This window comes from Anoplopoma fimbria, chromosome 10 (assembly GCF_027596085.1).
Source record: "Anoplopoma fimbria isolate UVic2021 breed Golden Eagle Sablefish chromosome 10, Afim_UVic_2022, whole genome shotgun sequence".
In the NCBI taxonomy this organism is placed as follows: domain Eukaryota; kingdom Metazoa; phylum Chordata; class Actinopteri; order Perciformes; family Anoplopomatidae; genus Anoplopoma; species Anoplopoma fimbria.
Genome location: NC_072458.1, coordinates 13,808,330 through 13,835,807, shown reverse-complemented (window position 1 = coordinate 13,835,807; position 27,478 = coordinate 13,808,330). Strand labels below are relative to the sequence as shown.

General features: G+C 38.0%; 1 protein-coding gene across 1 annotated transcript in view; it reads left to right on the top strand.

Moving 5' to 3' along the window:
- The window catches only part of col11a2 (collagen, type XI, alpha 2), a 37,438-nt gene extending 19,018 nt beyond the window's left edge, over positions 1–18,420 (top strand). The window contains exons 20-64 of the mRNA XM_054606587.1: positions 985–1,038; positions 2,432–2,476; positions 2,630–2,683; positions 2,806–2,850; positions 4,111–4,164; positions 4,273–4,317; positions 4,548–4,601; positions 4,778–4,822; positions 5,032–5,085; positions 5,222–5,329; positions 5,897–5,950; positions 6,050–6,103; positions 6,316–6,360; positions 7,625–7,678; positions 8,000–8,044; positions 8,206–8,259; positions 8,466–8,519; positions 9,095–9,148; positions 9,293–9,490; positions 9,638–9,691; positions 9,993–10,100; positions 10,209–10,316; positions 10,459–10,512; positions 10,653–10,706; positions 11,696–11,803; positions 11,885–11,938; positions 12,045–12,098; positions 12,355–12,408; positions 12,528–12,581; positions 12,671–12,778; positions 12,953–13,006; positions 13,197–13,250; positions 13,331–13,384; positions 14,400–14,453; positions 14,774–14,881; positions 15,013–15,066; positions 15,292–15,453; positions 15,571–15,624; positions 15,759–15,794; positions 15,903–15,956; positions 16,053–16,338; positions 16,442–16,554; positions 16,851–16,919; positions 17,185–17,421; positions 18,159–18,420. Of these exons, the coding sequence (XP_054462562.1) occupies positions 985–1,038; positions 2,432–2,476; positions 2,630–2,683; positions 2,806–2,850; positions 4,111–4,164; positions 4,273–4,317; positions 4,548–4,601; positions 4,778–4,822; positions 5,032–5,085; positions 5,222–5,329; positions 5,897–5,950; positions 6,050–6,103; positions 6,316–6,360; positions 7,625–7,678; positions 8,000–8,044; positions 8,206–8,259; positions 8,466–8,519; positions 9,095–9,148; positions 9,293–9,490; positions 9,638–9,691; positions 9,993–10,100; positions 10,209–10,316; positions 10,459–10,512; positions 10,653–10,706; positions 11,696–11,803; positions 11,885–11,938; positions 12,045–12,098; positions 12,355–12,408; positions 12,528–12,581; positions 12,671–12,778; positions 12,953–13,006; positions 13,197–13,250; positions 13,331–13,384; positions 14,400–14,453; positions 14,774–14,881; positions 15,013–15,066; positions 15,292–15,453; positions 15,571–15,624; positions 15,759–15,794; positions 15,903–15,956; positions 16,053–16,338; positions 16,442–16,554; positions 16,851–16,919; positions 17,185–17,421; positions 18,159–18,305 (3,516 nt within the window). The 3' untranslated portion in view covers positions 18,306–18,420. The remainder of the gene's footprint in view (positions 1–984; positions 1,039–2,431; positions 2,477–2,629; positions 2,684–2,805; positions 2,851–4,110; positions 4,165–4,272; positions 4,318–4,547; positions 4,602–4,777; positions 4,823–5,031; positions 5,086–5,221; positions 5,330–5,896; positions 5,951–6,049; positions 6,104–6,315; positions 6,361–7,624; positions 7,679–7,999; positions 8,045–8,205; positions 8,260–8,465; positions 8,520–9,094; positions 9,149–9,292; positions 9,491–9,637; positions 9,692–9,992; positions 10,101–10,208; positions 10,317–10,458; positions 10,513–10,652; positions 10,707–11,695; positions 11,804–11,884; positions 11,939–12,044; positions 12,099–12,354; positions 12,409–12,527; positions 12,582–12,670; positions 12,779–12,952; positions 13,007–13,196; positions 13,251–13,330; positions 13,385–14,399; positions 14,454–14,773; positions 14,882–15,012; positions 15,067–15,291; positions 15,454–15,570; positions 15,625–15,758; positions 15,795–15,902; positions 15,957–16,052; positions 16,339–16,441; positions 16,555–16,850; positions 16,920–17,184; positions 17,422–18,158) is intronic.
- Positions 18,421–27,478: the final 9,058 nt, after the last annotated feature.

Sequence of the window (27,478 nt, the reverse complement as noted above, 5' to 3'; positions counted from 1 at the left end):
AATCTAATGCAATCTAATACAACTGCTGTTCAACCTTTTTTCAAGTTTTTGTTATCATTGTCCAAATTAAATGTAAATTCATTTATATATGTATAACAGAGGTTATAGTCAAAAGGGGCTGTTGTACTGGACTTCTTTTCCTTTTCAAATCATAAAAAGACATTTCTAGCCAATCATACACCAGTATTTAAGACAACAGGGCTCCCGGTTCTAAAGTCAATAAATTTCATTTTTTTGTGGGCACACACTCAAGGATATAGAATACTCAGCTATCCAGCTTTTCATATCCACCACGCATCAACATGAGGACAAAACCAAAATAAATCATATTCTACCATTACAAAAACCTTTTTTCCTCATAGTTTTAACCCCTTCTGATAAGTGTTTGTCTTTGTTGTAAGGATCTTATAAAATATGATCAATTGGAAATGAGTCCAGTTATCAAAGAAACAGTTTCCAATAAATCAGATTCTTAAAAAGTATATGTGTATACACATTAAGATTTATTTTATTATGCTGAAGCCAATTCAAGGATTTTCTTCCAGACATTTTAACATGCTATGCTTATTTGTATGGCACAGCTGTTAGAAATCGATTATATTTAACTTGGGATGAAATGGCATCATTAAAAAAAATATATATAATAGGCGCTATTGGAATAAGTCCATATGGTTTGTTACCAAAATATGTGGTGTTTATCAACAAACAGCAACAATTATTGCAGATTAATAATCCATGTGCTACTACATATTCATCTGTCACTTTGTCCTGATTCTAATGCTACTGAAGAAGCTGTTGAATTACCTCCCATTAATTCATGAAGCTGTTTAAATCTCTCACTTACGACTGTGAGTACTGACTGATCTTGGCTTGTGTGTGTGTGTGTGTGTGTGTGTGTGTGTGTGTGTGTGTGTGTGTGTGTGTGTGTGTGTGTGTGTGTGTGTGTGTGTGTGTGTGTGTGTGTGTGTGTGTGTGTCTTTCTAGGGACCTCGCGGCTTGCTCGGACCCAAAGGTCCTCCAGGAATCTCTGGACCTCCTGTGAGTAAAAACAATTTCAAACCTCATTGTGCTGCTGTTATTTTAGCTCCATTCTTTTATCCCACTGTGGCCACTGAACTCCCACAGCACCTCCTGAAACAACACCCTGTGACCTGATATAAAGACGGGGATATCCAGTAATCTAAAAATGAACATGTGATGGTCCCACACTCACCTCAAAACAATACCAAGAAACCCAGTGTCACCCAGGATTTAGGCAGCCAAGTATCCATTTGACACTCATATATTTATGTGTCCTAGAGTTGTTTGTGTACAGTGGTTGAGATCTGCCCTTAAAAGACTACTCCACAGATTTAGCATTGCACTACAATAACATGTCTGAATCACAGACATGTGTCTTTTTTATTCCACATATTTTTCTCCATGGTGCCCACATTCCCCACAATGCAACTAGACCGCTGAAGGTTCGGTCGGAGATTCAGGTGTATTTTGCTAGCAATTAGCAGTTCATGTACCTTTGAGCTGCTAGCCACAAGCGGAGATGAGGAGCAGGTTACAGAGGTCTGGTTACCTCACTTCTTTTTAACTCCACACCTCCAGAGTTTTCTATTTTCAAACTTCTTCAGCCCCAACAAACACTGCCTCAAGTGACATCACTTGAGGACATTCATCAGACTTGTCGCAGCTCCCTCAGGAGCTTTGAAAGAAGCTTTAGGCGACACACCCCAGACAAAAACATTGTTTTCATGCACTGGTCAATTTTTAGATGTTGTAGCTATATTAACTGCAAACATGTCTTCTTTCAGACTAGTGGAAAGAAAACATCCAAATTATACATTTAGGTGATTGTTTTATTACACTTTGTCTTTTTGCGTCCCCAAACTCACCAAAAGTTAGCATTAGATGATGCCTTATGTGCATATTTAAACATAACATTTTAGAAAACCATAATGTCAGTAATCAAATGGTGGAAGTTTCATGGTGATATCTGCTTTTTTTTTTTTTACCTTAATCACCTGTAGTTTCTTCAAAATGTATGTCATTTTAGAAAAACATATCTTAAAAGTCCATTTTCTCAAAATGAATTTGTTCTCAGACTCTGATCCAGAAACCATTTCAGAAGCTCTTACTTACACCAAACTTTCCAGTTTCATTCCTCTCTATATTCTAAAGGTTTCTACAGAGGGTTTGTTCATATACTATATCATTATTGGCCTGATTTATACAACATTTCATTACTAATGTAAATAGTCTACTGGCGTAGTTTCATGGTGATATCTATTAGTTCAAAATGTTACCCTATTGATTGTTATAATCGTCAGTGAGTGGGTATGAAATGTTTAGAGTTGTTATCTATTCTGTGAATGGTTGAAATAGATTTGGTTCTGAATTCCATTCAGATTTGTCTCTGTTCATCCTCTTTTCTTCTCAGGGTGTACGAGGGAATGACGGGCCTCACGGTCCCAAGGGAAACCTGGTCAGTGTCACTATAAGTCATCTACATTGTTATCATGTAACATTGTACTTTAGAATCAGCAGATGATTACGCTTTTATTTGGAGTAATTCTAAGACATGATTCTGCCTTCATCATGAGCTTTGTCATCACGTTATCTTCTTTCTGTCTCTCAGGGTCCCCAAGGAGAACCAGGTCCTCCAGGTCAGCAGGGAACCCCAGGAACTCAGGTGAGACATAGGACAACTGCCCACTATCACTTGTGATATTAACCTCTTTCAGTAATTTTGTGCTGAAGAGCAAAGGCATGCGTACACACAAGCTAAAATAAAAATCATTCATTTGTTTGCAGGGTATGGCAGGACCTCAGGGAGCCCTCGGACCCCCAGGAGAGAAAGTAAGGAACCAAAAATATATAGATATATATAGAAATGTATTCAACTAGCAACAGTTATACAATATAATTACTTAGAGTTGACTGAGGACAGCAGGATATCCAGAATATCTGTTATTCTGTATCGGTGTTTGGATATCCAGTATCCAGTATGATACTCTGCATCCTCCCTTTGTTGTATTTCTTGTATTTAAAAAAACAGAAAAGGAAGTGACATATATTGCAAAAAAAAAAGTGAAAACCAGTAGGAAATCAGTTTGGGAGAGACTTCCAGTTGCAGTGTGATGGGAGAAGCAGAGCCAGGTTCTTTAAAGATCTACAATAATGTTATTGCTTGTGATATTTATTTATACTTCGTGGTACTAAGGCTGTCCCAAAATGGGATTTTCACAAAACAATAATCGTGGTTAAAAAAAAATAACGATATTATCGCGATATTTATAGAAAATTTTAACATTTAAAATTTGACTAATTTCAAAGTAATTTTCATATTTATAGGATTTCTTTTTTTTAACAAATTGACAAATAAGCGTATTTTATGATGATCTTTTAGTTCAAAGAGTCTGGTGAGGACGAACAGATGCAATCTTACTCAAAACATTAGATTAGTTTAGATGTCTCATAACATTATTTCCGGTAATCAAAAGAATTAGGATTTTGGAAGCTTTTTTTTGAACAAATTGACAAATAAGTGTATTTTATGATGATCTTTTAGTTCAAAGAGTCTGGTGAGGATGAATAGATGCAGTCTTACTAAAAACATTAGATTAGTTTAGATGTCTCATAACATGCTCTGTAAATCATATCTCATCATCAAGTCATGAAGGGACGAGGAGAGTTTCTTGATGATTAATCTTTATTAATGTCTGTTTCTCATTTTTACTTTTAAAGATATGTTAATTTTGTGCAGTATGATGATTTGCTTTCTTGCCAATAGTTAGGGGAGATTCATTTTTCAAATCATTAAATATGAAGCTACAGCCCGCAGCCTATTAGCTTAGCTTAGCATAAAGACTGGAAACAAGGGGAAACAGGTTAAAAAAATCCACCTACAGATAATGTCAGTTCAAGTAACTCTGTGATTACGTTGTAATTATACATCTCTCTCTGTGTGACAGAAAGTGTCTTCAACTTGTCAGTCTGGCTGCACCGTTTTTTTTAGTACAACTTACTCCTCTTATGGTGTTTTAGGGCAGTTACCAAACTGTCTCAGGTGCAGCAGTCTCTGGACTCTCACTCATGACCACATATCTTCTCCTTTAGGGTCCAACAGGAAAACCAGGTCTGCCAGGAATGCCTGGAGCCGACGGCCCGCCAGTATGTTCGCCTCTTCCTTTCTTTCTTCATTCATGTCATTAAAACTAAATAAAGTTAAATCCGTTGACACTGGATGTCCTTCCTGAGCTCTCTGTCTTGCCTTCTCAGGGTCATCCAGGAAAGGAGGGCCCTTCTGGCACCAAAGGAAACCAGGTGGGTGTCAATCATACACCCCCCATCACACCAGGTCCCTTCCCTTCCATTTAAAAAAACTACATTCACCAACTCAACATGAGACTCCTAACAGAAGAAACAAATTACTTGAAAGAGTTGATTAAAATGCACATTTACAGTGAAGTCTTGTAATCGTAAAAATGACACCCAACATTTACTTGAATGTGTTTATTGTGTTAACTGGTCCTTCTATCTTTGGTCTTCTCCAGGGTCCCAACGGTCCCCAGGGTTCTATCGGCTATCCTGGCCCTCGTGGTGTCAAGGTCAGTACAGTTACAGCAAAAAGGTTGTTGGATTGTGAGTTCATTCTGCACAGCATAAATCACTTTTGGCTTTTTATGGGAATTTTGTATTGCATGTGCAGATAAGCTGAACCAACACATGGCTTAAATATTCTATAGCATGTCAGTGAATTGATTATTCAAATATTTTTTTGTAGGGAGGTCAAGGAATCCGTGGACTGAAGGGCCACAAGGGAGAGAAGGTAAGTGATCCATTACAGGTTAATACTTCCACTCACTCAAAGGAATACCCTCACTTTAATCACAATTTCTTAATGTACATTTTTAGAAAAATGTAAAAGTTCACATTCACATCTTTGTCTTAATGATCTTGAGTTTAAATCAATAACAAGGTTTATTAAATATTTTTCTGAATATGTACTGTATGTTTTTTGTTTTTTTGTGTTTCTAGGGAGAAGATGGTTTCCCTGGAATTAAGGGAGATTTTGGTGCCAAGGGAGAGAGGGTAAGACAGATTGATGAAGTACCTGGTTGGTTTATCAGTTGATTAATAGAATGGTTAGTGAATAAAGGATTGAATTACTTATTCCTTGTCACTTTATATCTTTGCCATATCGTTTTGCTTTGTCTCTTGCTGACAGGGTGAGCTTGGAGTATCAGGGCCTAGAGGAGAGGATGGTCCAGAGGGGCCAAAGGGTCGCGTCGGACCGCCTGGTGAAATTGGACCACTTGGACTGGTTGGAGAGAAGGTACTGGTTCAATCAAGACACGATTACATTAAGTCATGTGAGAGAGGTTACTGATAATATAAGGAGCATCATTTTCCTGCTTAATGTATTATTCATTTTTTTCCCCAAATGCTGATATTTCTTAAAGACACATAATATGTTCTTAAAAAAAGGGTAAAGCCCTAGGCCTGATAAGGCATTAGGCACAAATATCCCTGTGCTGCTCTCTTTTGGTTTTATGTGCACTTGAATGAAACCTGACATTTTAACATGGATTTACAGTACTTTCTATATTTATTACAAGTATATTTGAATGAAACGTGTGCAAAATTTCAACTAATTGTTTTCTTTTTTGTGTTAGTGGCTGCGACTCATCATTTTAAACATTTGCAGTTACTATGAATGCAGCACACCTTGGCACAATATCAGCTAATTCTCATTCACTCTTCATATTCTGACACATATTTTTGTATTTGAGCAAATTATCATTGTTGTGTAGCAGGTTGGTAATATTTAAACACAATTACAGATGTCTGTGGCACACTCAACTTAATGATCATGATTAATGGGGTCATCATGTGATTTCAGGGAAAACTTGGTGTACCTGGACTTCCTGGATATCCCGGAAGACAAGGACCCAAGGTAGGAGAAACACACATACAGCTTCAGTCGTCCTCACTGACTCATCTATTCATCCCGGTGCTGATGCTGAGATGCTGAGATGTTGATTTGTTTTTTTAGGGATCTCTTGGATTCCCTGGTTTCCCCGGCTCAAACGGCGAGAAGGGAACGAGGGTAAATCAGCAGTTCTGTGGAAGAATTTTCCGCTCTAGTCAGACTTTCCTGTTTTTTAAAGCTTTTAATTATCAAGTGTTCAAGTGAGATTCACAATGTGTCAAATGATTCAGCTAATTCATTATCTATTCAAAGATACGCTGGACTGATCAATCCTGTAGATTAAGATATATAGTCGGTAATGTACAGTTTTTGTGTGTGTGTGTTTTCAGGGTCTTGGTGGCAAATCGGGACCAAGAGGACAAAGAGGACCAACGGTACCCTTTCATGTTTTATTCATTTGTTCTTTCAGCCAGTTTGTAAAAGCTATTCTGCTCTCAGAGGATTGTCTTTCATCTTTTCTGCACTCAAGCTGTTGAGCAAAATGGACAAAACTGTTACTTTTACTCTTGGTTTAAGATAGTAACTTAACACCTGGCTGTAGAGCAGGGTTTCACTGCCCCCTCTGGCTAAAAGTTTCAAGCCTGTTCCACATCACTGCTGGATGTGGTTAGGGTCAGAAGTGTGCTTTGTTGCACCTGTGACCACACACAGTGATGTCACAGAGTCTGGTAGTACACCTTTACATCACTGCAGCAAGGTGAGAAGTTAAACCACTGAAGGTCAGAAAAAAAGGTCTTCAGGGAGTGTTATGTTATTCTTTAAGCACTAGTTGGGTTGCAGGTTTTCCTCAATTGCTTTGGCTCATTTATTGAATTTTGTCATGATGTAGGCAAAAAAAAATCTCTGTTTTGGTCCACTATTTGTTGACACTGACGTCTAACTGTACTATACAAGAATGTCAGTGTTGTCTAGCTGAATGCTATTATCTATCACACTGAGCTTTTAATAGTCCCATGTCAAAGTTTACTGGTAAAAGTCAGTACTGTACAATACTGTATTACACAGAAAAAAAGGCTATTAATATTTGCATGTATAAAGTACATTCATTTGTGTAGTCACATACAATCAACCAAAAATGAGTCACAAAATGACATCGATGCCAACAAAAAGTTTTGATCAGCATGCCATATGCAATTGGTTATTGAGTGCTGCAGGAATGAGTCCTGCAACCCAGAAATTAGTCAGCATGTCTGTACTTCTAGTTCCCTCGTCTCAAACTCACGTTTTTTTTATGAGATTTTATTTAGATGCCTGAAATAAGGTCTGCGATTAACACAAGCTTAAGAGATTTTAACCTTTCGTAAAACGTGTAAGTATCATAAACGTCTGTTTGCCAATTAATTTATTTTCTACAATAATCCAAAAAACAATGAAAAATCCCATCGGCTTTTGCGATGCAAACTTCTGAGTTATAGAAGTAGTCATCCCTGCAGCACTCTATTGTGCAAATTAGACAATTGCACTTACACTTTTTGCACACTAGTGCCAAAACACTTGCAATTTGATTGAAAGATTGAGAAGTTCAAAGGTGTTGTGAAGAGAAACTAGTTGTTCATAGAACCTCACCAACATCTAGGTGATTATAGAGAGCTTTTGCATTGTTTTTCATAACTTCTACTTACTGTTTGTGTCCATCAGGGCCCCAGAGGGCAGAGAGGACCGAGGGGCACGACTGGAAAACCTGGAGCAAAGGTTTGTTTACGCAGTCCAGTCGGGTGCTTTGTGCGAGCCATTATGATGATTATTATGATTGTTGCTGATATTTATGTTTTTAGTAACTCAGAACAATCCCTAAATTTGAATTTGGCACCCAGCAGTTTAAACAAAGACTCGATATTTCAGGCAAAATGCTTATCTTCAGTAAACTATACTGGGTGCCATCTGTTTTATCTATTCATTCACATATTTCTTTACATCGTTGCTTCAAAATGACCTGGCTTTCAATTGAAAAGAAGCCCATTTTCAAGAAACTTCATTTGTTATTAACTGTGCTGTTGTTTTCTTGCCTATTAGGGAACTTCGGGGAGTGATGGCCCTTCTGGTCCGTCTGGAGAGAGGGTGAGCGCTTCATTTACATTACAGTAAAATGCATTACCGACTGTGTAGCACTTTGTCAGAGCTTACATTCAAATCTGTGCTGTGGTTTTTCTAAGACACTGAATGGTTCTATTGGGAATTGTAATATGTTGTTATTATAACATATGTTGTTGTCTCACCAGGGATTGCCCGGACCTCAGGGAGCCAATGGTTTCCCCGGACCAAAGGGACCTCCTGTAAGAATTTTTTTAAATTCCAGTTTTATTAATACCAGATTTTAGATACTGTGTATAGTCAAGGTGTTATCTCTTGGCTGTCAATAAGGAAATTAAAGTTAAATCTTTCAACAGGATATTGGGTTTGATGTTCCCTCTTGCTTGTAGGGAAAGTTCTCTTAAGGTGGAGAATTAACTGATATATGATGGTTGATTGATCCTTACAGGGACCACCAGGAAAGGACGGGCTTCCCGGACACCCTGGACAGAGAGGAGAAGTTGTAAGTAGTTTCTTTCTTAATACTGTAGAGGTGTTTGTTTTACTACACTTTGTCTATTTGCTCTTATATTCCCCAAAAGTTAACATCAGATAATGCTTTATTTGCACATTTAAACATAACATTTCAGAAAATTCTAATACAAAAAATAATTGTCTCAATGCAAGTAAGCAACTGGTGCAGTGTGCCCACCTGTTTAAACTGATGAGTTTAAGCCTTTCACTCTGATTCCAGTCACTGCTTTCGCTGACGATGCAGTCACTCAAAAATATAGCCGATGAGGATTTGTAGTAAATGTCATAAATTAATAAATGAACCAGCATTAAGCAAGACAACGATTTTTCTAATTTTACTCACAGATGGAGTCACACTGCTTCAGATAGTTTCAGATAGTTTCTTACGCTGTCTTAGAACATTTTCTGTTGACTATTAAATCAGAAATGTTTTGGTGACACCCTTTGGAGGACGAAAGGAAGAGACATCCATTGTAGTTTGTCTGATCTCAACTAACCCCAACGATGCACATCACTTATTAAACTTTCTTTCTTTTTGATTTGAACTGAATTTCTCTCCTCCAGGGTTTCCAAGGTAAAATGGGTCCACCTGGACCTCCTGGAGTCGTTGGTCCTCAGGTGAGTTTTTCTGATCATGGTGTAAAATTTTCTCTTTACTGCTTCAGTAGTAGTACCACATCAGTTTCCATATCAACAACACTTTTGTCTTTTTTCTATTCTTGCAACATCCCCTCAATGCCCTCTCCATCTCCATCCTCTCAGGGTCCATCAGGAGAGACTGGCCCAATGGGCGAGCGTGGCCACCCCGGACCCCCAGGTCCACCTGGAGAGCAGGGACTTTCTGGTCCCTCAGGGAAGGAGGGGACCAAGGGAGACCCTGGACCCTCCGGAGGCCCCGGCAAAGACGGGCCCCCAGGACTGAGAGGCTTCCCTGGTGAGAGAGGACTTCCTGGAACCCCTGTGAGTATGACCCAGACAAATACTGCGTATGGATCGTCATTCCTATATTGATCACTTTGATAGCAGTAGATTGACCTCTGGAGAAACGTGTCCAGCGGAGGTGAGGTGAAAGATCACTGATTAATCCTTTCTTGTCTTTTCTTGCAGGGAGGTGGAGGACTGAAAGGAAGTGAAGGACCTGCCGGACCTCCTGGACCCGCTGTACGTTTCAAACCTAAACCCTAACTCCAATTTACAGTAATATCTAGCCAGCCCACCCTGTAGAGTACTATAGGATTTAAGTTACTTTTGAGTTAGGTCAGTACAAAATGTGTATTTGTTTTTGGAGCTATTTATTTCATGGGTTCTAATAATTAAGAATATTGTATATGGGTTGTGATAATGAAATAGATTCACTCTGTTATAACAGTATATCTCGGTCAATCCAATTTAAGAATAAAGTATTCACACAATGAATTCCTGCTGTAATCAGTACTGGCTTTATGATGTGGTACCTCTCTAGGGGTCTCCTGGTGAGAGGGGGCAAGCTGGTACTGCTGGACCTGTTGGACCTCCTGGCAGACCAGGCCCTCAGGGGCCTCCTGGACCATCTGGAGAGAAGGGAGTTCCTGTGAGTATTCTGCAAATGTTTATCCAATGTGCATTAGTGCATTTGACTTGTCATTTTGAATAAGATTTAAATATTGATTCTCCTATTTGTTCCTGTTCTCCTGCCAAGGGTGAGAAAGGTCCTATCGGCCCGGCCGGACGTGATGGAGTGCAGGGTCCAGTGGGTCTGCCTGGCCCTGCCGGATCACCCGGAGTACCTGGAGAGGACGGAGACAAGGCCAGTAACTCTTAAAAAACACCTTGGTTACCTTATTAATCCACCCCGCTCTCATGAGGGGGGATGATCATTCATTTCAGGACGTTGTTTACGTTGCTTCCTTGCGTCTTTGCTGTAACGTGATGTTTCTTGCTCGGTGCAGGGTGAGGTCGGAGAACATGGGCAGAAGGGCGCAAAGGGAGGAAAAGGAGAGCATGTGAGTGCCGCTGACGTTCATCGAGCCCTAAGAAATTATCAGGATCTAATTTGTGAAAATGAATCGATGCCGTTTCTCTGTTTATCGTATCACTGCTGTTTCGCTCATTGTTTGTGTGCTTGTTTTTTGTTTGTTGGTAGGGTCCTCCTGGTCCACCCGGGCCAATGGGTCCTGTCGGTCAGCCTGGTCCTGCCGTATGTACCAACTTTAACTCTTTGAAGACAGATCAGACAGTTTTCATTGCCATTTGGTTGTACTTGTTCCTGATTGTATGAACTTGCATGAGTTTCTAGTTGGCACTCTTTATTTGTTAGGATATGGTGGGTGTCACTGCTCATGCTACAAACTCAGTTCTTCTGTTTATTCAAAAACCAAATAGGACCTGTCCCTGCAATTTACTACATTATTTTTAGGAAATATTGATTTCCAAACAAGGCGCCCGGATAAATATATGATTGGCATATTAATAACCGCTTGTAAAAAAGCACTCACAAGGCGCTGTCTGCTTCCTGAGCCCCCCACGATACAGGAGTGGATAGATATAGTAAATTACATTTATGTTATGGAAAGGATTACTTTTTCCCTTCGTCTTCAGAAAACTGTGTTCATTCAGTTATGGAACAAGTGGGTGAGATATGTAAAACCCTTAAGACCAGATTTTGTGGAGGTATTGAATGTATGACCCTGTAATGTTGCCTTAATTTAGCAAGCCTCATCGACCTCTATTTCATTATCTCTCAAGTAACCCCCTAACATGTTTTTTCTTTGTTTTTATTTTTATTTTTTTCTCTTACTCTCTTTTAATCTTTACTCATTGTCTACATGTACACACTATACCTCTCCCGAAATGTAAAAAGTTACCCAATTTTGAAAAAGGTTGACAGCAGAATAAAGAAAATTGCCTTGGGCTGATGTATGTTTTTGAATAAATCTGTCAAAAAATAAAGAATATAAAAATAAAAATAAAAATAAGAAATAGGATATAAAATACATAAGAAAGAAAGCCACTATTGTGCTGTATCATAAAGGAGCTATCAATGTGATAATTGTGATAACACTACACCGATCACTACTGAACATTCAATCACTATCATGATTAGATGAAGACAATGTTTTCAGCAACTAATTGCTATCTATTTATCTCTCATGTCTTTAATTCTGCTTTTCTTCTTCTGTGGTGCAGGGTGCTGATGGAGAGCTTGGACCAAGGGGCCAGCAGGGGCCATTTGGAGCTAAAGGTGACGAAGGAACCAGAGGATTCCCAGGAGCCCCAGGACCCATCGGACTGCAGGTAAAAAAAAAAGCTACAATGCTGTCTTCAGAGGGAGTGTCACTCAAACCCAGCTTAACTAAACTCACCTCTATTCTACAGGGATTGCCAGGACCACCAGGTGAGAAGGGAGAGACAGGAGATGTCGGACCTCTGGTGAGTCTCAAAAATACCTGATATCAGTCATCATGACTTAGTGACTTATTTCATCACAATGAAATCATAAATGATGATTAAAGCGTGAGCATCTTTGTGTTTTTAGGGTCCTCCAGGTCCCCCAGGACCCCGTGGCCCAGCTGGACCCAGCGGTGCTGACGTGAGTGATCACTGCTCTTATGTGTACTTTGCAACACTGTTAGTGGTAGCATGTTAATGTGATTGTTTCAGGAACAGCAAAGTCACACAAATCACCACTCTGCCACAGCAAAATCATTCTATAAAGTGACTTAAAACTGTGATCTAACAAGTTATTGTTGGGAAGGTGAGTAATAAATTGAAGTAGCTCTTCTCTTTGCTGATAATAATTAATTTGATGTGAATTATTCAATCGTTTTGTCTTACTGGTTTTTCAGGGTCCTCAAGGTCCTCCTGGTGGTTTGGGTAATCCTGGACTTATTGGAGAGAAGGTGCAGAGATAAATAACATTTTTTTGCTAACATTAAAGCATTTTTTCTGTATGAGTTTGATGGCATCCAAAGAAATAGAGACTTCCTGAGAACTAAAAGAGATTCTGTTTGCTCCACAGGGAGAGCCTGGTGAGGGAGGACCACCTGGAATCGTAGGGGAGCCAGGGAAGAAGGTGAGTGTCTGACTGACCCTTACTAACCCTTTACTGACTGGTTAATAGCATCCATGAGTCAACATAGAGTCCTGTGCTCCTGTTGGCAGGGTCCTCGTGGAGAACGCGGAGAGAAGGGAGAATCCGGACAACCTGGAACTGCTGGACCTGCTGGAGGACGAGGAGGACCTGGAGATGATGGACCCAAAGGAAACCCTGTATGAAACCCACAATAAAATGAGCATACACACACATACAAAGACATTGACACACAGGTCAATGAACCTAAATTTCACTGCAGAAGGAACAAGTGATTTTATCTCTAAATTCTTCTTACTCCAAATTGTATTGCCATAAATTTAGACGCGTTTTGTTTTTGTCTCTTACTTCAGGGTCCTGTTGGTTTCCCTGGTGATCCCGGTTCCCCTGGTGAGGTTGGACCCAGAGTGAGTACCCTTTTTCTTTTGTTTTTTTATGTCAGCATCTGACTTAACCACTGTGTAGGGCTGGGCAATGTATCTATTATATTGACATTGTGATATGAGACCATATATTGTCCTTCGGTTTTGAATATCACACTAAGGCATAAGTGTTGTCTCTTCCGGGTTTCAAAGGCTGCATTACATCTGTTTTCAGGGTCAAGATGGTGCCAAGGGAGAGAGAGGAGAAGATGGTGAACAAGGAGAATCTGTAAGTCACCAATGCAGATATGTGAGTGACGTAAAAAGGCCTTAGTATTCTCAACCTGCTCTTTCTGCCTCCTATTGCAGGGCTCCCCTGGACCTCCTGGTGAGAATGGACCTCCCGGCCCCCTAGGAAAGAGGGTAAGGTCGCCATCCTCATTGGAGATAAAAAAAATGTTTTTATCACTCTTCAAAGCAAACTCCAGCTCTGAAAAGGGAATCTAATGAAGAAGTGCCTTAGGCTGACCGTATAAAAGTCTCAATCTCTAGTTTCAAGTCTACTTCAATACAGCATCATGATCAATTAGCAGATTTTGGTCCATTTAGAGTCATATTTCACAATGTGTTTTCACTGCCCATGTTAACTATAACATTTTGGGCACCCAAAAATGTCTTCATTCAGCATTTGGTTATACTTAGCACCAACTCGTTTCACTTCTGGTTGCAAAAAAAAACAAGATGGCGATGGCCAAAATTAATTGGTGACGTTTACTTCTCATTTACAGTCTACGCTCTGAGCAAATTCCATGACAAAAAGGAAATACACTCAAACTGAAATCTCATCAAAAGTGACCCTATTCTTAGGAAACTCTTTTGTGCCCCTCCTATGATCAGTTTCTAGAAGGCCCCTACACTACAGGACAGATGATTGCCTAGCCATATCCCTGCCAGTAATAATAAAAAAACCTTTGCATCATCGACCATTGACGGGTTCTTACAAATGTGTGAATGTATCAGGTGTATGACATCCAGACATTCATTAAGTGTACTACTACGTTTGTTGTGTACTGTTTGTTTTGTACCTGTGGTTGCTTTTACACAGAGACGACTGAAAGAATATGAAGAGTCTAATTAGTCTGCAACCAGAGAAGCAAAGCACTTTTACAAAGAACATAACATCAATCCAGACAACCTTTTGGTTTAAGGCCTCGAAACCATTAAAAAGAACAATGGAGGTGGAGATCGACTGAAATTACTATAGCAGAGAGAAACTTTTTATATACACCAAATGCAGGCCACAGCTGATTTCCGTCCTTTTTGTTCCTTTTTTTATATTTATTATCCTTTACTTCCCTTTATACACTTTGCAGAACCTTCTACTTGTCTATGCTATTAGAATTTCACCATGATATTATATATATATTTCATTTTCCAGGGCCCTGCTGGAACAAAAGGACCAGAGGGACGTCAGGGAGAGAAGGGGACTAAGGTGAGTCCAGAGCTTCTTAGAACATTTTTCAGCTTCCTGTCAAAGTCTAAACTCATGGCAAACAATACTAAAGGGCCATTCCTGGTGATGATACTTTCCATTAGTGATCCAAGGATAAACCACTAACTCTGCTTTTATTCTGAAAAACATTTGCAACATGTGTTTGATATGTTATTTATTAAACCAAAGTTTTGCAGGTAACTTTACTCCTCGTCTTCTTTTCTTCTGCAATTGTGATACATAACTTCTACTGATCCGCAATGGTTGGAATAACCTTTAAAAACATGTTTAACCATGTTTCTCATCATCATCATTTACAGGGAGACTCGGGTGCTGTCGGCCCCCCAGGAAAGACCGGACCCGTCGGCCCCCAGGGTCAACCAGGAAAACCAGGAACAGAAGGCCTCAGAGGACTGCCGGGATCAGTGGTCAGTTAAGATTTTAATGTATTTTTGTAGACAATGCAATATTTCTGGAGTAACATGTGATACCGATGTATACACTATTTATGGATGGGTGATGGGCGGCCTCCTGCTAAATCTTTTCAACTGTGTTTCAGGGTGAGCAAGGATCTCCAGGACTTGCCGGACAGAAAGGACCACCTGGACCAATTGTAAGATCACAATGCCTTTTGACATCACTTTGACATCCAAATAAGTAGTAAAGTTGGTTTTGATCAAACTGCAGTCTTTTCCTCCTGCTCCTCATTCAATCCTCAGACTTTCGTCTTCCTGTCTCCTATCATCTCTCTCTTTTCATCTCCTGTTCTTCATGTTTCTCGTCTCCTCCACCACCTCCTCACCGTCTTCCTCTTCTTTCTCTTCTTCTCCTCCTGCAGGGACCTCCTGGTTTGCCTGGTTTGCGTGGAGACCCCGGATCTAAGGGAGAGAAGGGACACCCGGGACTTATCGGTCTCATTGGACCCCCAGGAGAGCAGGGAGAAAAGGGAGACAGAGGTTTGCCTGGGCCTCAGGGATCCTCTGGATCAAAAGGAGAGTCTGTAAGTCTGACCTCTTCCACATCTGTGAGAGAGGGGCCACTCAACCACCATTACTCACATTCAGTGGATCATATGTAAACTATTCTCATGTTAGACATGTATCGTGTTGCATTACAGGGAATGTCTGGAGGAACCGGACCCATCGGCCCTGCTGGTCCTCCTGGTCTGCCTGTGAGTGCCTGTACTGTTTTATCCAATCAACATGCTGTCTCACTTTCATATTCCTCCTTCTCAATGACCAAGGTGTTATAAAGTACCATAGAAGGGGTAACCATCATTAAACTAAAGACTTATATATTTTACAGGGTCCTCAAGGTGTCAAGGGAGCTAAGGGATCTTCTGTGAGTATACTTTAAGAGTGTTTGTACCAAAATGAATGAATGAAATGTATCAGCTTGGATCTGATGCACTAATGCTTCTTGGATCTTTCCTCTCCATGCTGTGTTTAGGGTGGATCTGGTCCAAAGGGAGAAAAAGGTGTACAAGGACCTGCTGGACCTCCTGTAAGTGCTTCACTGTTTTTCAAGTTCTATCCACTTCGTGCACCTGACTGTTGATAATTGTCAGTTCATTGATTAAAATGTAAACTTGCTTCCCAGGGCCCACCAGGCGAGGTCATTCAGCCCCTGCCCATCCAGAGGAGTCCCAAGTCCAAGCGTTCCATCGACGCCAGCATGCTGCTCCCCGACACCGGCTCCGACATGCCCGCATCTGATGCCACTGGCACTGAGTTCCTGATGGGCAGCGAAGGCATGGAAGAGATCTTCGGCTCTCTCAACTCACTGCGACAGGAGATCGAGACCATGCGTTTCCCTCTTGGCACCCAGGACAGCCCTGCCCGCACCTGCCAGGACCTGCACCTCAGCAAGCCGGAGCTCAAAGACGGTAAGGGAATCGACCTGAAGATGTATCTGCCAGCTGCTCAGAGTTATTCTGCCTCCCATCAGGTTTTCACCCTTGTTTTGTCTCTCTCTGTCGCCCTCTGCAGGAGAGTACTGGATTGATCCTAACCAGGGCTGCTCCAGAGACTCCTTCAAGGTGTTCTGTAATTTCACCAGCGGAGCAGAAACCTGCCTGTACCCCAGCCAGAGCATCAACACGGTCAGTCCACCAAATCAGCAACACTGTAAAATCTCCTTCAAATCTTGTAGGATAAATATTCCTACATTAATATCTAAAAGTCTGAGTGCAAGTTAAGAAAAAGTGTTAAAAATGATGCACTTAAATACTTTTTTAATAAGACAAAATTCTTAAAAACAAAAAATGTTATGTTATTAAATGTGCTTTAATGGTTCGTAAAAACCTCTGGTTGGTGTTTCCCCACACCAGCTGTATTTATTTATTTGTCCAAAGATCAACATTAAACTAATATGTGTCATGGACAATTCTTGTGGCAGGTGAAGATGAGTTCCTGGGACAACGAGACTCCAGGATCCTGGTACAGTCAGTTCGCCACTGGTAGTAAGGTCAGTAATCCTCTGTGACTTGAAGAGCTGTGAAACTTTGTTTTTGAGTTAATAGTCTAGCGCTTAACTTTACTAAATCACCCTTAATTTTTCATTTTTTGGATCATTTTCCTTCTCACACCTTTTTCTTCACCCCTTTCCCTCTCTGTGCATATTCCCTCCATTTGATCTTCCACATTTATCCTATATTACCTTCTTGTCCTTCCTCCAAATCCCATTTTACTACCTCCTCTTCACACTCCTCCTCCTCCTCCTCCTTTCCCAGTTCTCCTATGTGGACTCTACCGGTGAGCCTGTGGGCGTGGTCCAGCTGGGCTTCCTGCGTCTCCTCAGCGTCCAGGCCCGCCAGAACCTCACCTACCACTGCCACCGCTCAGTGGCCTGGGCCGACCGGAGCGCCAAGAACAACTACAACAGGGCGCTGCACCTCCAGGGGGCCAACGACGAGAAGCTGAGCTACGAGACCAACCCTTACATCAAGGCCTTGGTCGATGGCTGCTCTGTGAGTTTACACACAGAAACTGATTTAGTGTGAGACCTCTGGAAAACATTGTAACTTGGATATTGACCCTATGCGGGACTATAATGATAATAATGATAAACTCTATTTTTCCTTTACATGCACTACTAGGCATAACCCATCCAACATCCAGCCAGTGAAGCCAACACATTTTGTCCGCCCTTCTTCTTGTCCTATCAAATAAAACCGACATGTTCACCTCAACATTATGTTTGAACAGGAAATACATCACATTAAGAACAAAATGATACCATTTCATGGAGACCTTTAAGAACTAGAGTGTTCCTCACCTTCCTCTACAACCAGTCAACATGCTATCAATATTTGCTGTTTAACATTTCAGAATGAATATGTTGTCTGCTCACACTCTGAAGTCACATATTACAAAGTACACTCAATTAAATTACAGAAACTATCAGACAAAATAATGCTGAAAACGACCCTTTAAATATTTACCAGATCTGTCTTTTGGACAAATCATTTTAAAATTGAAGTGCCACATCTGTTTTCACTTGTTTTAAATGAGAAATATTAATGATAATCAGTTTTCTTTAAGCTTCAGGCCACTTCATCTGAAGTGCATCAGTTGTGAATTGTAACTCTCTTTCCAAGGTGTTTTTAATTTGCCATGTTATGCTGCAGAGTTTAAAAATATGAACATAAACTGGCTGACACATGTTTCCCTCTCTCTCTGTCTCTCTCTCTGTCTCTCTCTGCAGTATCGTAAGGGCTTTGACAGGACCGTCCTGGAGATCAACACACCACAGGTGGAGCATCTTCCTCTGCTGGATATCAAGGTGTCAGACTTTGGGGAGAGCAACCAGCAGTTTGGCTTTGAAGTGGGACCTGTCTGTTTCCAAGGCTAAAAAACACACACACACACACACACACATATCTACGCATCATGCAAAGAAACGACACGTGCAAATACTCACGCACACACACATGCACTTACAGACACACTTATATATAAGAAACATACACGCCCAGTAATTTGTAAATTCACTTGTAAATGACAATCACACACACAAACCCACGGACACACACACACACATTTACACACGCAGATGCTTTTGAGAGACAAACACTCACTCTCAAGCACGTGCCTGGGGAAAGCAACATCCTCCCAACAATTAATGGACGTCAAAAAAAAAAAAAACTTGCGGAGAGGAGACCATCGTTTGGGCGCACGACCGCGAGGAAGGAAGAAAAAACCAGGAGAGAGTGTTCTTTGGAATAAAACAGTGTTTTCTTTACCAGCAGCCAAAAGGGCCGGCCCGGGAAAGAGGGCATGCCGGCAACTTGAGGCCAGAAGCCCCCCCGTCTCTGATCCCCCTCTCACTCATCTCTCCTCCCCGCTGTCTCTCTTTTATTTTCCACTCATCTCACCTGCTCTACCTCCCCCCACCCCTTATCAACAATAGGTCACACTTGGACACTATTTCTTTTGATCCCAAGTTCACACTGCGAGCAACGTGGTTGACAGTCACTCTTTTATGACCGACAAGAGGTGCAAGAGGCTGTCTGCATCTAGGATGTTCAACAGTTAAACGTGTGTTTCGGTCCACTGCTTTGGAGATAAAAACCTGAAGTCATTCAGATAACAAGTTGTTCAGAATTCAAAGTTTTGAATGGACTTTTTACCTGTTTTGCACTTGGCAGAAGTTCTAAAATCAAACCAAAGGACTAGAAACTAGTAAACTAGTTTTGTAAGAAAATAATGAAATTCTAGTGACTTGTCAGTCATGTTGTTCACATTTAAAACACAGAGTTCTCATCACAGAGCTCTGTCTTTCTTTGGCTTGTCTAGGATGGCTCTTTGTAATATTCTTCTCATGACCACCTTTCTGAGGCCAATATTTGATTAACAGCTCAAACGGATGATAAAAATTATTTGTGGTGTCATGCTGTGAGGTTAATGAAGTCCAGTGTGACGCAGGATTCATTCTTTTTGTAAACTAGTTATTCTCTCCTCAGCCCCGAGAGCAGCAGACTGTCTCTTTGAATTGTTCATTTGTTAACACTGAACAAAACCGGCTGCACGCAGTGAGGCAGGATAGCAGATCCTAGATCAGTGAATTTAAAAGCCATTCTTTTTTAACTTGATGCTAATATACTCACATGTTACTGGTGCCTTTTAAAAGGGCGGATGCTTCTTCTTCTTCAGATCAGTGATCAGGCTACCAGGGTCGCTACCACGCATCAGTCCAGTATTTGCTGAGTCACTTTCTGGGTACTTTGATTGTTGTTTTCCATCCAGAATACATTTTCTGATTTCGCATCCAAGCGCTGAACATCATCAGGGTTTAAATATGTATATGAGATTCAAAGTTCCCTCCTTCTTTTTCCATACAGCAGTGAATAAAACGCATGCTTTACTTAAACTAAAACTGTGTGGCAAGGTGCTAATTATACCAAAGCATAACACTTTAAGTATTCACTTTGAGTCCTTCATTTTCTTTAGCCTCTTTTACAATTTCATGAAGCTTTTTACTGGGGAAAATGTGCATTACATTCCATTTGTACAGAAATAGTGATATTCTATTGTATTTATTTAAAACAAACAGGGTGCTTTGAGATTGAATAATACACAGACCACAAAATATTCCAGTCAAATGTGGTATATTTCATTTGTATTTATTTCCTGTAGCTGACACTTGGAGGTCAAGTGAAGCCAGTGACTCGCATGTTAAACTCACTGCCAGTCTGAGTGATGGTGCTTCTGTTCACGCCCTGTCCAAACTCCTTTTGTAGAACCAAAGAATCTGTGACCATATTTTATTGTAATATCCCCTCTTAGAGTTTTAAACAACTGTACTGTGCTGTTAAATTTGCTTCCTCTGTAATAATTAAATGGTGACTCTCCAGTTCTGTCCCATCTCCTTGTCGTTGCTACTGTTTGACTTGGCGTGTATTGGTTTTTAGGCTCAGGTTAATACTTCACTGGGCTTTGAAATGCATCACAGACACACAGTTTACTGAGTCAGCCCCTGAAGTGATCTACATTGAGGTGCTAAAAATTGTGACGCACTAACCTCTTCTGAATTTTTATCTGAGACCACGGCGGGTAAGAGACATGTGAGAGGGAGGAGACAGCTCTGTCAGCCACCATCGGATTCAAAGTGATGAATACCATTATTGTTTGTAAGTACAACGTGGCTATGGGGGGAGATCATACTAGGGTTCTGGTTTTATTTGTTTGTTTTTTTATTGTGTCTTTTTTTTTTTTACTATAGCAGGGAAACTAAACCGCAAAAATTAAAAAATCTGACCTTGAGATTCTCCAGAGTGAATGACCTCAAATATTTGTCTGATTTTACTGTGTTGAAGGCAAAGGTTTCAACATAAAACAAAAATATGGTGCTGAAAAGAGAAAAAAGTATTATTTTAAAATGTGTGTAAGTATTTTTTTTTAAATAATTGTCTCTGTAATATATAATCCTCTAAAAAGAGCTGCTTGACTCTTGTTTTTCTTCCAAACCCGTCAGTAGTCTCTTTGCTGTTTCTCATTTGTACAGGTGGTTTAAGAATGGTTTTGTGAGTCACCTTGGGAAAAGACAGACAGGACACACCTTCTTCATGTAAGAGGGGTTTTAATTATATGGTTTCCTTTATGAATCATGCTTCTATTTGAATCAAAGGTATTGCCGGTAGATATTTTGATAATTACTTTGTCATTAATCTCCTCAAATCAATCTGATATTATTGCAGCTGTAGGAACTAAGGCTAAGCCTGTTGCTGCTACTCCAGACAGTTGGGGAGGAGCACCTACAGTGTTAGAAATCAGAAATAGTTTATTATTACTATACGGCAAAGCAGCAATATCTTGTGGCCGTTTGGAGTTCCTTCCCGTGTGGATTTCTCATTAATTTAATGTCGATCCTATAGTTATCACTATCACTTATGTATACAGGGGCAGGATTTAGATTTCAATGGTGTGGGGATGTAGTTATAAGTACAGGTACAAGTACAACTCCTCAAAACCTTAAAGCAGTGTGAATATTATTATTATACAGTGTTGTCAGAAGCGGAAAATTTCACAGACACCTTTTTATACATACATTTTTATATATATACATTTATCCTGATATTATAAGTCATAGTACAGTAAAGAATGCCATAAAAAGTCAGAGTATGGTATGTCAATAAAAATAATGATATAGTATTCCATGGAAAAATAATAAAATAGTATGTTGTAAAAATAATGTGATTGAATAGAATGCCATAACATTTCATGAAAGTGTAGTATGTCAAAAGAAAAGTTGACATAGGGTCGTAAAACATTCTTAAAAATGTTGCATTAAAGTATGCGATATGAAAAGATAATAAAGTATGTCATGAAACTATTATTGTATAGTATGCAATAAAATGTCATATCATTATATCCAATACAAAATGTGATGAAAGAAGACATAATAATGTAGGCCATAAAAAATAAATGATATAGTATGTCAAAGCCATAGTATAGTATGCCATAAAAAATAAATGATATAGTATGTCAAAGCCATAGTATAGTATGCCATAAAGTAAAAATAGATATATTATTATGTTATATATACTATAAAATGCCATAATGAATGTCATTGCATAGTTTTTATATTCAAATGTGATAGAATAGTTTGCCATACAAATGTCATAAAAGAAGACATAGTATAGTATCTCATGAAAATAGTCAGTATGCCATTAAAAGAATAAAACATAGTATGTCGTGAAAAATGACATCTGAAGCCAAAGTATGGCATACTATTAAAAGAATGATTACAACATTAAAGGTAAAAGGTAAAAATTGTAATACTGTAGTATGCCATAAAAAAAGATAATATAGTATGTCATAAAAAATGAAATAATGCCATAAAATAATAGTGTCATAATACAGTATGTAATAAAATATGGTCATAGCATGAGTACCACAAAAATAAATTAATAATATAATCAGAAAAAAGATCACGTAATAATTTGCATCACATTCACATACATGTGTGCCTACTACTACAATAACAACAAATACAACAAATAAACTATATTTTTAAAGATTTTTGTTATGGCATAGTGTACTTTGATATTATGACATTTTTATGACATACTATACTATATCTTTATTAAGACATATTTATGACATATGTCATTTTTGATGATATTCTATACTATGCCATTTTTATGACATACTATACAAAGACATCATAGTCACTTTGATGACATACTTTACTGTGACTTTTTATGACTTTTTATATGACATGCTATACTATGACATTTATATGACTTTTATGACATGCTATACTATGACATTTATATGACTTTTATGACATGCTATACTATGACATTTATATGACTTTTATGACATGCTATACTATGACATTTATATGACTTTTATGGCATGCTATACTATGATATTTATATGACTTTTATGACATGCTATACTATGACATTTATATGACTTTTATGACATGCTATACTATGACATTTATATGACTTTTATGACATGCTATACTATTTTATATGATGACATGCTATACTATGATATTTATATGACTTTTATGACATGCTATACTATGACATTTATATTACTTTTTTATGACTTATGACCCTCCTCCTCCCATGCACTAGGTGTCCCTGTTGCTGTGCATGGGTTTGTCAGTTGAAGGTGCTGAACAGAGGGTCAGTGTATGAGCCTCACCTGAGCCTGCGTGTGTGTGTGTGTGTGTGTGTGTGTGTGTGTGTGTGTGTGTGTGTGTGTGTGTGTGTGTGTGTGTGTGTGTGTGTGTGTGTGTGTGTGTGTGTGTGTGTGTGTGTGTGTGTGCCCTTCCCAGTTATACCTTCTTCATGGGGCCGCCTCGCTGTCTCTTGGGGAGATCCTCTCTTCCACCATCATGACACAGTTCCTTTGGTTCATGTTTGCGTTCCACACATCCATACATGCACTTCACTACTGATAACTGATATACCTACACGATGCATTGTTTTAATTATGTGTGTAACAGATAAATTGCTTCTTCCTTGCAGACAGCTTGTTTGTCTCCCTGTAACGTTTGTATGACTTTTGTATGACATACTATACAGTGACATTTTCATGACTGTACTATGACATATTTTTCAACAATTAATTTTATGACGTCATGAAACACTATACTATGACATTTTTGTTGCCATTTTTATATGATGCTACACTAAGGCTTTTCTATCAAATTGTTCATGACATAGCATACTATGAAATCATTTTATGGGCAACCATCCTATGACTTCTGTATTACATTTTTTGTCAGTATATATTGTGTTTTTATGGCATACTATACTATGATTTTATCTACATTTTAATAATACGCCCTACTATGACTTAAGGATATATTTCTTTTTTTATTGCATTTGTAAGTTCTTTTTTATGACATACTATACTATGACATAATTATAATACTATATTATGACATTGTAATGGAAAACCATACTTTGACTTTTACGACTTTTTCCATGACATACTATACTATAGGCATTTTTATAACATGCTTCACTGTGACTTTTTATGGCAAATCATACTTTGACTTTACGTCATTTGACATAACAGAGTATGACATTTTAGTGTTTAGTTACTGTGAAATTTCTGACAATTCTTTTCTGACATGCTTTACAATGACATTAATATCACATAGTATACTAAAACATTTATAATAACTTCTTGACCAAACTATATTGTGATTTTTTTATGACATACTATACTATGACAATTTTAATCACATTGTTTAGGGCATAATATTGTATGACATTTTCTATGATATTTTGATAACATACTACACTCGTTTTTTTAATGAAATTGTTGATGACATGATTAACAATGACTTTTTATGGCAAACCATACTTTGACTTTAATGCCATTTTTAAATGACATTCTTTATTATGGAATATTTAGTTGCTTTTTTGACATTCTTTACTGTGACATTTTTTTAATGCAATAAACTATGACTTTTAAATGAACTTCATGACATACTATAATATGACTTTGAGTCATTTATAATGTTACTATAATGTTCTTTATGACACACATAATGTTCTTTATGACACACTGTACTATGACAATTTTATGATATACTATCCTATAGGATAAACTATACTATAATGTATAATTGACATACTATACCAAGACATTTTTAGTTACTTTCATAACATACTTTACTGTGACATGTTTTATGACTTCTTTATGTCTTGCTATACTATGACATTCATATGACTTGTTTATAACATACTTTTGTATTTTTATGACATTTTTATAACATACTATCCTATAAAAAAATGTTGACAGGCTATACTATGACATGTTTTACGACTTTTTTTATTGCATACTGACAAGTATATAACTTTTTTATGACATACTATACTTTAATGTTTGTAAGAACATCTTGGCCATACTATATTATGACTTTTTATGACATACTATACAATAACATTTCCTAAAACAAATTAAACTGGGATGTCTTCTATGACATTTTCAAAATGTGCTACACTATGACATTTCTTGCAATTGTTCGTGACATAGTACACTAAAATATTTTTTTATGACACACTATACTATGACCTTTTTATGATATACTGTACTTTACTATTACATTTATTTGACTTTTTTAAGACATACTATACTGTTTCGGGTTTTTTTTTACTTTGTATGACTTACTAACCAGTGACATTCATATAACTTTTGTATGACATTGTGTACAATTACATTTTCATCGACATTTTCATAGCATGCTGCACTGGGACTATTTCATGAATTGTTCATGACTTACTTTGCTATGACTTTTTATGACATACTTTATTAGAATTGTTATGACAGACTATACCAAGGCATTTTATTACCTTTCAAATGCCATACTATACTATGATATATTTCCAACATTTTATGGCATATGGTCCCAGATATTTTAATGATATACAATACTCTGACATTGTGTTTTACATTTTTATAACATACTATACTATGACGTTTTTTTAAGACATGCTATGACATTTGTTATGGCATACCATAATATAATTTATTTTTAATGACATTTGTTAACATATACTATATTTTATTTAATTACATACTATGCTATGACATTTGTATGATATTTTTATGGATTACTAAGACATTTGTAATGACATTTATAATGGAATAGCATACTTAGACTTTTGACATACTGTATCATTATTTTTATGGCATCCTATCATAACTTGACAAGTTATGTAATTTTTATGGCATAATATACTATGAGTGTTTATGTTATTTTATGGCAAACTATACTATTAAATTTTTAACGACTTTTTTATTGCACAATAACATATATATTTTTTTCGTTGCACACTATATTATGACTTTTAATGGACTTTTCATGGAATACAATACTATGACTTTCTTAAGACATTTTTTATTTCATCCTATATAATATTTATTTCATGGCGTAAGTATAACTTACTATACTATTACTTTTGGATTACTTTTTTATGACATACTTTTTTATAGGATACTAGAATTCTTTATTCTTTTTTTATGAAATACTTTATTATTATTATTCATGAAATACCACACCATGACAGTATGAAGTAACATACTACGACATTTTAAAGGCATAGTATATTATTATTGTTTCATGGATTTTTTATGACTACTACAACTAATACTAGTAAGGTTACCACAACAATAACTACTGCTACAACAACAATTACTAATACTACTACAACTACGACAACATCAACTACAACCACTACAGGAGCTTAAACTATTACTACAACAACTGCTTGTACTAGTTGATTTGATAGTTACCAAATGTTTGTTACATGCAATCCAGTTCTCGTCTCCTCCAGGCCCTTCAAGTCCCTTTATTATTTCAGCGGTCTGGACAGAAAACAGAGACATCTCCACTAACATTTACAAAATATATGAAGTCTCTCCTTCTCCAATAATAGACCCTGGTTCAACACCCAACAGACTTTTTGCATCAGTTTTCATGGAAAATAGATTAAAACCTTGTAAAACATAGAACACAGGTAGCTATATTGGGTCATAGATTGATTATCTGATCATGTCAACACAATGTGCCTTGTGTAACGATGACAAGAAGTAAAACTTGACTTATATTTAATTACATTTAAGTCACAAAATTACCCAATGATCAAATGGGGACCTTCAATGTCTTTCATTTCATTAATTTGTTTAAAGTTGAAGGATACCTCATTCCTTGAAATATAAAAGGTAATTTGACTGTTATCCAGTTCTCATCCAGTCTGCTGCTCCTACACCAACACCTCGTTGTGTCTTTTCTGTGAGAACCAACAAAGAAGACAAATGAGCTCCAGGTGCGTAGTGTCAGCTTCAGGTCTCCACATTAGAGACAATGATCTTCTAAGGACGTGTAAATCCGCTGAATCATGTCTTAATCTCCATGTCTATTACAGACATTATTCAAATTTATAATGAAGCTTAAGAGGCCACTGACTTTAAAATATAATGTATGTTCTCAATATACAAGAACATTAAACACAATGCAGCTGGTAATGAGAAAAAACATCCTAACTTGGAGCTTCAGCACAGAGTAGAGTTGTATGATGTGCATATACAAATGCTTATCTACATGTGTGTGACAAAAAAAAGCAACTGTGTTAATATGCAACACAACTGACAGTAAAAATCATATAAATCAAGTATTTATTAGCTGATGTAATAATAAACCTGAGACCAACATGCAAATTGGGTTAGGGTTAGGGAAGTTAAGATTTTAGTTTTTTGAGAGCTCACATCATTTCCATTAAAAACACTGAAAACGAATCAAAGTGATGTTAAACAGAGTCTTCACTGACCTGCAGGCTCACCCATTCTCCCCAGAGGCACCAAGGACTTCATCTGATGAAACCACAAAAACACGACACAGAGCACATTTATGAGTAGAGCAGAGTCAGGATGTTCTGTTAAAGGTTATATTTGGTTGGAGTTTATATTAAATGGAGAATGGGCATATTTCATTTCCTAAGATTTATTTAAAATATGACAATTAATTGACTCACCATCTTGTGTCTGACTGAG